We start from the raw sequence: 10,640 nt of genomic DNA on the forward strand, positions 1-10,640 counted from the left end.
TATTTCGAGGGGTTGAGTTTTTTCTGTGTGCAGTATTTAATACAGTAGACATGATACATAAACACTGAAACAATAGTGAAAATATACATTTGTGCAGCAGCTTTAAGGACCAACAGCACAACATTTCATAATAATATGCCACTGATGGTTTTCCAAAAATAACATTTGTATTCCAACACAGATTGCCTTTCACATTAAATAGATGTTTGTTTGTTTGTTGTTGTTTATGATATAATAACGTAATCATAGATCTCCCTCTTGTGTCCGATCCTCTAAGCTTAAACAGATTTGACAATCCGAAAAAGGATCAAATACAACCTGCATGTTTTAGCTGTACAAAAACCATTGATTAATCTAAATTAATTTAATTCAAATCAATCTAAACTTAGACAGAGTGTAGGAGGAGTACCAGTCCGACCGGTAAACAGATACTGTGTTGTTATATGGAGTGTGTATACAGTAGTAGTCTAGAACACCCTGAGTGGGTTGACCATCAGCACTGTCTTCTGTTCACAGCCTGTCCCAGATAGACGTGTACATACAGTATCTCTCCCCTCTTCCCTTCCCTCCGCTCTCTTCCTCCTCTCCTTTTTGTTCTCCCCTTCCTTCCTTCCTTCCCTCCTTCCCTCCTTCCCTCCTTCCTTCCTTCCCTCCTTCCCTCCTTCCCTCCTTCCTTGCCAGTGTCTCCAGATCAGGGAGTGTGTATGGTGGTAACATTGGCCCAGTCAGGGAAGGTGTTGAGATTGAACATGGCTGCTCCCCAGGTGTTCAGTGCGATGTTGATGGTGATGACACCAACAATGTTCAGAACAAATCCAGCCTTCGCCTGTTGTCAGCGCGGTGAAAAACAGGTAGAAACATGGGTCAGAGACGGAATGATTCACAACCATGTATTCTACTAGCCTAGATCCAAAGTGAATTGCTCCGTTTCACTTCTGGTTTCAATGATTCAATCAATGAATCACATTTACTGTATTTACAGAATAAAACTATTTTTATATCAGCAATTGTCACAAAGTGTTTTTTACAATGAATAGATGCCCAGACTGAAACAGTGAAACAGAACAATTCAGTTTGGATCCAGGATAGTATTTCACTCTCTACACAAAGTACTGTATGGAGAGGGGTGAGGGGTGAGGGGTGAAGGTTCATAGGTCGTACCATGTCCATGACTTTGAGGTTGCCATAAGAGAAGGCGATGGCATTAGGGGGCGTGGCCACCGGCAACATGAAGGCCAGCGAGGCACAGATGGTGCAGGGCAGCATGACGTACAGTGGGTGGAGCTTAATGGCTACGGCCTGGGAACAGACAGACAGGGTCACACATGAGTCAAAGAAGTGAAATTAACATATAGTGTATGCCTAATATGCTGACCAAACCGCTCGCAGGCCTTTAGTTTTCCCGGTAAAATGGAACCAATGGAATAGTCCCAAAAGGAGCACCACTTAAAATTATTAATCTGGGTTTTCTAAGTGGACATGTGTGTTACCATGTGTGTTGCCTGGGTGTGTGTATGTACATTTCTAAGGGATTCTGTCTTACCATAGAGGCCAGTATAGGCAGGAACAGTGTGGTAGTAGCTACATTACTGGAGCACTCAGTGAATGTGGCGGTGAGTAGACACAGGAGGAAGGAAATGGCAAAGGGAGGGATGGACTGCAGGGGGGCCAGACTTTCTCCTAGCCACTGAGACAGACCAGACACCTGCACACAGAGAAAAACATATCCACAATTGTCATCATTTCAACAAAAAAAAAAGAAAACACAGACCGACCGATTCGGACAGACTGACCAACCTACAGACAGACGGTACCTCGCTTCCCCGGGCCAGAGCGAAGCCTCCTCCCAGTAGCAGGAGAATGTTCCACGGCATCTTCTCTTGGACCACGTCCCAGTTCAGCAGGGTGGGAGGGGCCTTCAGTGGCTTTCCTATAGGGACAAGACACACACAGGAGAATGACACCAGGTTTACCATCACGGTCCTTACAGCCTTGATTCCAGGCACTCCTGCAGGAACTTGGTAGTATGGTAACTCAAGACTACAGTCCCGAAGATCTGTGTATTTACATGGTAGTTAGGAAGGTACAGTGTTATTAAAGTGTACAGTATCTCTGTCCAAATCTATATGGGCAGAGATTATACTGTTATGATCTCAGGGAGCAAAGGCCATTGATAACTCCAAGACACTAACATGACCACAAAAACACTCTATGCCAGGAATGGAAAACCAGAAGTCAAGGAGCCATGACAAGGCACCTCAAAGTCTGCCTCGCAAACTCTGCTGCCTCGCACTCCAAACTCAAACTCTTCACTAAGTGCCTTTAATCATTGTGACACCCATGTATTTACCAAACACATTAAGCTGCTGCCGTTTTGAGGTAGGAGCTGCATTACTGGAGCACTTTGTTTTGACTTTGGACCTTATCAGGAGTAAGAACACCAAACTCAGTTTAGGTTACAGAGGGAGAAACAGTTCATATGTATTTATATGAATGAATGAATGAAATCTTATTTTGGTGTCAAATCGCCAGTTGGCAACCCATCTCTTATGGCATTAATTAACAAACAAACATTACAATAATTCACTGTGAAAATTCAGTGATTCTTGTTGTTCCGGTGTTCTCTGCAGTTCGCATAAAGAGTGAATTAAATGTTTTATATAAAAAAATCTATACATAATAAATAGAAAATAAGGTTATCCAAAAAATAATTATATCCCTTTATAAATGTCCGCCAGTCATTCAGTGATTTGAAAGCTATTCGTTTCGGGGAAAGGGCAGAACAGAGAATAGGGCCGTGTAGGGCAGGGCTGACCTTGAGGCTGGCGCTATCACGATGCAGCCCTCTGATGTGTCTCGAGTGAGAGTGTGTGTGTGTGTGTGTGTGTGTGTGTGTGTGTGTGTGTGTGTGTGTGTGTGTGTGTGTGTGTGTGTGTGTGTGTGTGTGTGTGTGTGTGTGTGTGTGTGTGTGTGTGTGTGTGTGTGTGTGTGTGTGTGTGTGTGTGTGTGTGTGTGTGTGCATGTGTGTGTGTGTGTGTGTGTGCATGTGTGCATGTGTGTGTGTGCGAGCCCTGAGAAGTAAGGGTGCTATCAGGACGATAACAAAGCACTGAGTCCTGAAGATTATATCTCTATACCAGGGGTTCTTAAACTTTTTCAGCCTGGGACCAAAATAAGTCATTCCTGGGACCCAAGCTCATGAAAACATGCCCCCTTTTGGGGGCCCTAAGTGAGATTTGTTTGACGGGCCTCCCCTCCTCGCAAGCAAAAAATGTATAGCCCCCCTCCTGGCGGCGGAGAGAAAAGTTTTAAAGCTAATTTCCTGCAATTCTACACATTTTGCCATGACTTATGCAATGTTAATATGATATCTGAGCGAGAGTGATGGCGGCCCTGTGGAGGTCAGGGCCCTTGGGCATGTGCCCTGCTTGGCCGGTCGGTATTCGACCATGACTACTACAAGTTTAGATAGCTGGCTAGACTAATTTACTAATCTAAAAATTGTTAGCTGACATGGCTAATTGAGTGACTGTCAGAGACTGTTGTCCCATGTGGCTCAGTTGGTAGAGCATGGCACTTGCAACGGCAGTGTTGTGGGTTTGATTCCCATGGGGGACCAGTATGAAAATGTATACACTCACTACTATAAGTCGCTCTGGATAAGAGCATCTGGTTAATGACTAAAATGTACAACAAAAAAATTCTGACAACAAGAGAAACTGCTGATGGACAACCAAATTTCAAAATTGCACCTTGTGTATTCTACTATTCTAACTCTCAACAGTAAGTTGAGACCCAGACTCAGTTCCCCCCCAAAAATGATGTCACGAGCCACCATTAACATGTTCGAAAGGCTGCTCTATACAATAGTATCACAGACAGACAGGTAGACACACACACAACGTCTCTCTCGATCACACACTCGATCACACACCTATGTACTCTCACCACTCATAGATATATTGACAAAACACATACATGCACAAACGTGCACACACACACATACCATCCTCAGAGTACCCGCCACATCTGGGTAGTTGGGCTGGGATCATAAAGAACAGTGTTGACATCAGGATGGCCACCGTGCCATCGGTGACGTACCTGGGACATAGACATCTGCATATTAACAATGTCTCTTGGTCCCATTTCTCAGTGTGTCCCTGTGTATTGATATGGTAGTTACATGGACATGTACTGTGTAATTACAGTTTATGTCCACATTATATGTATAGCTAAATTGTTAACTTACATGAGAGTAAGAAAGTGGGAAAGAGCAAAGACTGGGATACACAGCTGAAAACTATCAGATATAAAAAGTGAGGGAGAACCAGGAAGAAGCCCAGGGAGTGACTAGTAGACACAATACCCAGAAGTTACAACACAGAACGTACTGACATCTATCACTCACGGTCTGTCCTTGTTGAAGAGCACAGTGGCCCAGCCGGGCATGAAGCCTGGTTCTCTGGTGAACCAGAGCAGGACCAGCAGAACAAACAGCACCAGAACACAGCCCTCAGCGAAGCACATACTGCCCAGCTTCTTATACTCATTCTTCATCACCCCGTACGCCTCCTTGTCACCATCTTTATTCATCCCGCAGCCAAACGACTTCTTCATGCTGTGGGTGAATGGGCCAAATAGATCGGAGACATATCAGAGATCTCTATATTGTGTCATATAGGTCTCTGGGTCTTATATAGGCGTCTATCTACTTTGTCTATATGGCAATGTCTTGCATAAATGGACAATGAAGTATCTATATAAGTGAAACATGAGCATAAACCATTACCTTCTATTGTTTTACTATGCATAGTCATTATATTGCATTTTTATGAATGTTTGTGAATGTGTCACCTTTCAACATGGATTGCAGGCACACAATCATATTGCTTCGGCTTCCTGCCACGAGACGGTGTTATGAATATTATTGGCTGTAGATAAAACATAACAGGAAAGAATGACTCACTTGCAGCCCAGGTACATAAACTGCAGCCACAGCCAGGAGATGATCAGCATCAGAACCATGTTGGGGAAGGAGAAACCAAACCAGCTGGCAAAGTTGATGATGTCTCCATTTCCTGGGAACAGCCTGTGGGGAAGGAATGATAGAATGATAGAATTAGAACTAGCATTAGTTACATGAACATTCTAAAGGGTACTCAACTGTAGGTACACCCAATATGGCCGCCGGGCCGGTGCACTCGCCACAAAAAACTGCTTTGAACGGGAATGAGCAGGGAATTCTAATTCTATGGAGGAAGTGACAAAGATGTTAGCTAACTCCCAAGCCAGGGAAGGGAATGGAAACATGATCAAAGGAGCTACTGTACAGTCAGTGTATCCAGCCTTGTGCTTTAGCTGCTGTAAGTAAAGAAGACTACAGTTACAGTTCTCCCAGAGATGAACCGTTGCTTAACCGGTTTGCAATACTGTATCCACACACAATAAGCGTTTAATGAGAGCTACTCAGATGGGTATCTTACTGTATTTACTTGTAATACTACTCACGCATAGTAAGCATTTATAAACAGACATATAAACGTACTCGTCGACCTGTCCCTTGAGGATGAGGTTCGGGGTGGTGCCAGTGAGGGTGGCTGTTCCTCCGATGCTGGCAGCGTAACACACACTGAGACTCATACCTTTATCCAGGTTCAGGTACTTAGCCTCCCTCTTCAGCCTCCTCTCCCTTACCTCCAGGCACTCCTCCACCTCTGGCTCGGGCTCTGGAGGGAGAGAACCATGGGTCAGCCAATCAAAATGTTCAGGGTTAGAGGTCAGTCTATCAGAAGTTTTCCTAAGGGTAACTAAGGGTTTAGGGCAAAGATTTTTCACCTTGTTTTCAGGGAGTCTGCAGGGATTGAGAGTATCTGGTGGTGATATTGAACATGATGTTCAATGCGTCCGTGTACTTTGTATTCTATCTCAGCCAGATAAGTCCAAACAATCTTGTCTCGAACAGACAAAATCAATAAGGTCACATCCTGAATTATCATATCAATAACTTATCCATATCTCTTACTTAACTGTGTTCCTCTACTAAGATGAATGGTTGAATAATTGACAGAAGGGTGTTTCAGGGAACCCACAACAGGTGTATGAATGAGGTGTGTTATTCCTGGGCTGGAACAAAAGCCTGTCCACCCTGTGGGTTTCAAGGACCATGACTGAGGAACACTGATGTTGAGAGAACACACACTGTATTCTACTTACCTAACTTGACCCCATTCTCCCTGGGCTTGACATCCTTTGTATATTTAGCAGCAACTCCATCATCTGCCAAATAAGAGAGATATAATTTATTACAAAAACAGAAAGATGTGGAATAGCTTGTGATTGTGAAAGCTCATGGTCAAACTAATGGACACATAATCTTGTGGTACCAGGCTGTATTCCCGTTTGAGAATGGCTTGAGAAACCTAGGACGGATGGTGTTGGGGCTAATGGACACAAAACAAATGCTCACACACACACACATGCCCCCCCCCCCCCCCCCCCCCCCCCCCCCCCACACACACACACCACTTTCTCCTAACAACACACACCTATGGTAATACTTTTTTCCTTGTCACCCATCTCAAAGGCCTGGTTTTCCTGGCCCTTAGGTACCCCAGTCCCAGTCCCGCCCCCCCTGATGGCCATCAGGTCCATCTCCCTCTCCTCTGCCTGGGCCTCAGTGTCACACAGCTGCTTCAGCACGGCGTTAGCGATGGGCAGCATCATGGCAGTGGAGGCTGTGTTACTGATCCACATGGACAGGAAGGCTGTGGTGCCCATGAAGCCCATCATCAGACTGGAGAGACAGTGGGGAATAGAGAGAGAGAGAGAGAGAGAGAGAGAGAGAGAGAGAGAGAGAGAGAGAGAAAGAGAGAAAGAGAGAGGGGGGATAGAGAGAGAGAGAGAGGGAGGGAGGGAGGGAGGGAGGGAGGGAGGGAGGGAGGGAGGGAGGGAGGGAGGGAGGGAGGGAGGGAGGGAGGGAGGAAGGGAGGGAGCGAGGGAGGGAGGGAGGGAGGGAGGGAGGGAGGGAGGGAGGGAGGGAAAGAGAATGGAGAGTGGAAAAGCAAGAGTGAGGAGGATAGAGAGGGAGATAAAAAAACATTTAAAAATGAAACATATAAAATACTTAATATGAATACAACATTGGGCTATCAGAACACTAGACCAAACAGCTCTGTAATAGAATCATTAAAACAGGTCTCTTACAGAGCAGGCCTCACCCCTACTAGGAGCAGTACTCTGAGGGCGATGCGTTTGTGAAGGTTCCAGTATTCCACAGCTATAGCCACCAACAGCCCTCCGATGAACAGCATGTTAGAGTCCTTCATGTACTGGTTACACACCTGGATGAGAGACAGACAGGGGGGTTCTGAACGAGTGTACTGGCCTGAGACAGGTTCTGCTTAGAACTACCATAATGTACTAATAATGGGATCAACAGAAAGAAGTTTATCAACAGTACTTAGGTACTTTATTCATACGTCCTCAACACTGTATCTACTAAACAAAGATTTACATTTCACATTTTAGTCAACTGTTGACCTGTTTATCTTGATCATAAAACAGAATGTTGTTGTCTCCATTACTGAGTCTAATGGGTGGGTAAGATCCAGTCATTAGGTATGGAGGTGGTTGAGTAGAGAGGGGAGAGGGTAGCAGTGTTGGTACCTCGCTTGACTCCATGATGCCCATCATAGGGAAGAGGATGACAGGCAGCAGACCGGTCACAGCCAGAGGCATACACTCTGTACACCAGTACAGGGCCATCAGGATGATTACAAAGCCACAACTAGCCTCCTGTACACACACATGAGATAGACAGGGACTGTGAGAGTGTTGTTGAGGTAGGATAGTCATTCCTCTCTCAGGACCAATTTGTTCTTAGTAAACAATCATCTGAGACAACAGCTAACAGCATCAAAGCACAGACAAGCTGTATAACGATTTTAGAACATGAAGAAGTGTCCTTGTGTGCAATTCAATAAATCTATTCAATAAGTCAGTTATAGTTCTTGCAATGCATAGTTAATAACAATCAATTAAAACAAATATCATGTCTACCCAAATTCATACTACTGTCATTTCTAAAGGTGCTCCAGTTCTCTCCGGTTCTCTCCAGTTCTCTCCAGTTCTCTCCAGTTCTCTCTAGTTCTCTCTAGTTCTCTCTAGTTCTCTCCAGTTCTCTCTAGTTCTCTCTAGTTCTCTCCAGTTCTCTCCAGTTCTATCTAGTTCTCTCTAGTTCTCTCTAGTTCTCTCTAGTTCTCTCTAGTTCTCTCTAGTTCTCTCCAGTTCTCTCTAGTTCTCTCCAGTTCTCTCTAGTTCTCTCCAGTTCTCTCCAGTTCTCTCCAGTTCTCTCTAGTTCTCTCTAGTTCTCTCTAGTTCTCTCCAGTTCTCTCCAGTTCTCTCTAGTTCTCTCCAGTTCTCTCCAGTTCTCTCTAGTTCTCTCTAGTTCTCTCTAGTTCTCTCCAGTTCTCTCCAGTTCTCCATGGCCATAGTATCTCCCTTGTAACTTAACATTATCACTTTGTTGTAGGCCTAATCTTTAACCACGATGGAGAGGTCAAGGGAGGTTGTGTCTGCAGGATATTAACTGTAGCTGGGCCAGCAATGAGTTGGCATAATTACGTCATTGCCACGCCCTGACCGTAGAAATCTTTTTATGTCTCTATTTTGGTTTGGTCAGGGTGTGATTTGGGTGGGCATTCTATGTTCCTTTTTCTATGATTTGTATTTCTTTGTGTTTGGCCGGGTGTGGTTCTCAATCAGAGGCAGCTGTCTATCGTTGTCTCTGATTGAGAACCATACTTAGGTTGCCTTTTCCCACCTGTATTGGTGGGTAGTTGTCTATGTGTAGTTGCATGTCAGCACTAGTTGTTTATAGTTTCACGTTCGTTTTGTTATTTTGTTAGTTTTTTTGAGTGTTCTTCGTTTAATAAAGAAGAATGTATTCCAATCACGCTGCGCCTTGGTCTCATCGTTGCGACGAACGTGACAGTCATTTAGTTACGATGCCCTTCAGTTAACCAATTAAAGCTAGAATCCTCAGTTGCTACATCCATTTTTTGGGATTATGTATTAATTATGTACCTGTTGATTTTTGAAGAATATAACTTACCTCATGAGCTTAGTTTAACTGTCGTACCCCATCAGAACCCAAAATATAAGCTTGTTTCACTCCATGGTTTCTAAACAATGTCATTGTAAACAAACACTGTATAGCCTCAAAACATGGTTAAACTTAGAATTGTTATATCGTGGACGGTCAGTCCTTGCATCCCTAGCTCTGTCTATGAATTTGAGAGTGGTTATACTTCTCCAGCCCCATCCCTCAGCTGTTTACCAAAGCTTTTAATCAGTGACGGGGGGTAGTTGTATGAACTGCAGATTGCCCTTTTAATATCCATTTTGATAAAACAAATACATTCTTAGAGGGAAAAAACAGGCTTGGATTTTCTATAAATATATTTATGATACATGGTAAGCCCTTGGTGATAAAAGATGTGCATGGCTGATGAAATTCTTATCTACAGTGTCTACACACACTAAATTACCAGTCTACAGTAGATTCATGGATATTCTGAAATAATTAAAAATGTCACAAATACAATAGAAATATCACATCAGGAAATACACACAGATGTGTAACCAAAGCATGCAGTGAAGCATCAATAAACATATAGAGTTTTCAAGGAATTTCAGCATTACATTTGTGTACAACCAGGACTTGAAATGCTGCAGAATAACTTCTGAACTTTCAAGAGGTTTAAAGCAAACAAACCACAGCCTCTGCACAGTTAGACACAAACAAACAAACAGACACATACACACAAACACACGCATACACACACACTCTTACCGGTCCCCCAACTATTAGGGGTAAAGGTAGAATCAACAGAGGGATGAGGAATATGATCAGGTAATTCCGATACCTCCATAGTCCAGTCAGACACACCACCATGGCTGGTCCAGATATCCAGAGAGTAGCACAGGTACACAGAGAAGAGAAATGGATATATTAAATAGAAAATCTAATTGGAATGCGGGGAAGATGTTACGAGATAAATGAGGACACTACCACACTGTTAAAAGAGAGAACAGGAGATAAAGTTGCAGTATATATATCACACAGAGAGAATTAAATATTAACTTTGGAGTGAGGTGACTGGGCTGAGTGAGTGAGTGAGTGAGTGAGTGAGTGAGTGAGTGAGTGAGTGAGTGAGTGAGTGAGTGAGTGAGTGAGTGAGTGAGATCACCTTACCAGTGTAAGTTTGAAATGACAGATTCCTATTGCATGATATACTGTATAAGGATGAGCATGGTTTTCTAAAGTGTGAGTGTACAAATCTCTACAATCCTGGGAAATATTGTGTACTGTTATTTTGTCCAAACATATTTAAGATTGATAGAAAAAGCATGAAAAGGCTAAATGAAATGACCCGCCCCCCATCCCAGCAGAGCGAGAGAGAGAGAGAGAGAGAGAGAGAGAGAGAGAGAGAGAGAGAGAGAGAGAGAGAGAGAGAGAGAGAGAGGAAAGGGAGAGGAGAGAGAGAAGGCAAGAAGGGCCTTCTATACCATCAAAAGGAACATAAAATTCGACATACCAATTAGGATCTGGTTAAAAAGGTCTGGGGTCCGCTCACCAA

The 10,640-nt window shown here is 43.8% G+C and overlaps 1 protein-coding gene across 5 annotated transcripts; it reads right to left on the reverse strand.

Moving 5' to 3' along the window:
• Positions 1 to 648: 648 nt before the first annotated feature.
• LOC129832075 (solute carrier family 13 member 2-like) lies at positions 649 to 9,959 on the reverse strand. Of its 5 annotated transcripts, XM_055895819.1 has the most exons (13): positions 9,854 to 9,959; positions 7,666 to 7,794; positions 7,204 to 7,340; positions 6,546 to 6,793; positions 6,214 to 6,267; positions 5,546 to 5,726; positions 4,967 to 5,089; positions 4,409 to 4,618; positions 4,007 to 4,101; positions 1,815 to 1,930; positions 1,544 to 1,705; positions 1,162 to 1,299; positions 649 to 826 (listed from the first exon to the last, which is right to left on the reverse strand). In XM_055895819.1, the coding sequence occupies exons 1-13, from the start codon at positions 9,953 to 9,955 to the stop codon at positions 692 to 694; spliced, it is 1,830 nt and encodes a 609-aa protein (XP_055751794.1). In that variant the 5' UTR covers positions 9,956 to 9,959; the 3' UTR covers positions 649 to 691. The 5 variants fall into 5 exon arrangements, 4 of the variants coding, with proteins under 4 accessions (XP_055751794.1, XP_055751795.1, XP_055751796.1 ...); XM_055895820.1 differs by lacking the exon at positions 6,214 to 6,267; XR_008755866.1 differs by lacking the exon at positions 649 to 826 and having other exon boundaries at positions 1,211 to 1,299; positions 1,802 to 1,930.
• Positions 9,960 to 10,640: the final 681 nt, after the last annotated feature.

This window comes from Salvelinus fontinalis, chromosome 33 (genome assembly GCF_029448725.1).
Source record: "Salvelinus fontinalis isolate EN_2023a chromosome 33, ASM2944872v1, whole genome shotgun sequence".
Classification (NCBI taxonomy): Eukaryota; Metazoa; Chordata; class Actinopteri; order Salmoniformes; family Salmonidae; genus Salvelinus; species Salvelinus fontinalis.

Excerpts from the sequence above, each read along its gene's own strand:
- LOC129832075 (XM_055895819.1), bottom strand. The coding sequence starts at position 9,955 with ATGGTGGTGTGTCTGACTGGACTATGGAGGTATCGGAATTACCTGATC. Across the intron at positions 4,102-4,408 it reads CTCTTCAACAAGGACAGACC|GTACGTCACCGATGGCACGG; the intron begins GTGAGTGATAGA and ends TCTATGTCCCAG. Across the intron at positions 1,931-4,006 it reads TGGCGGGTACTCTGAGGATG|GAAAGCCACTGAAGGCCCCT; the intron begins GTATGTGTGTGT and ends TTGTCCCTATAG.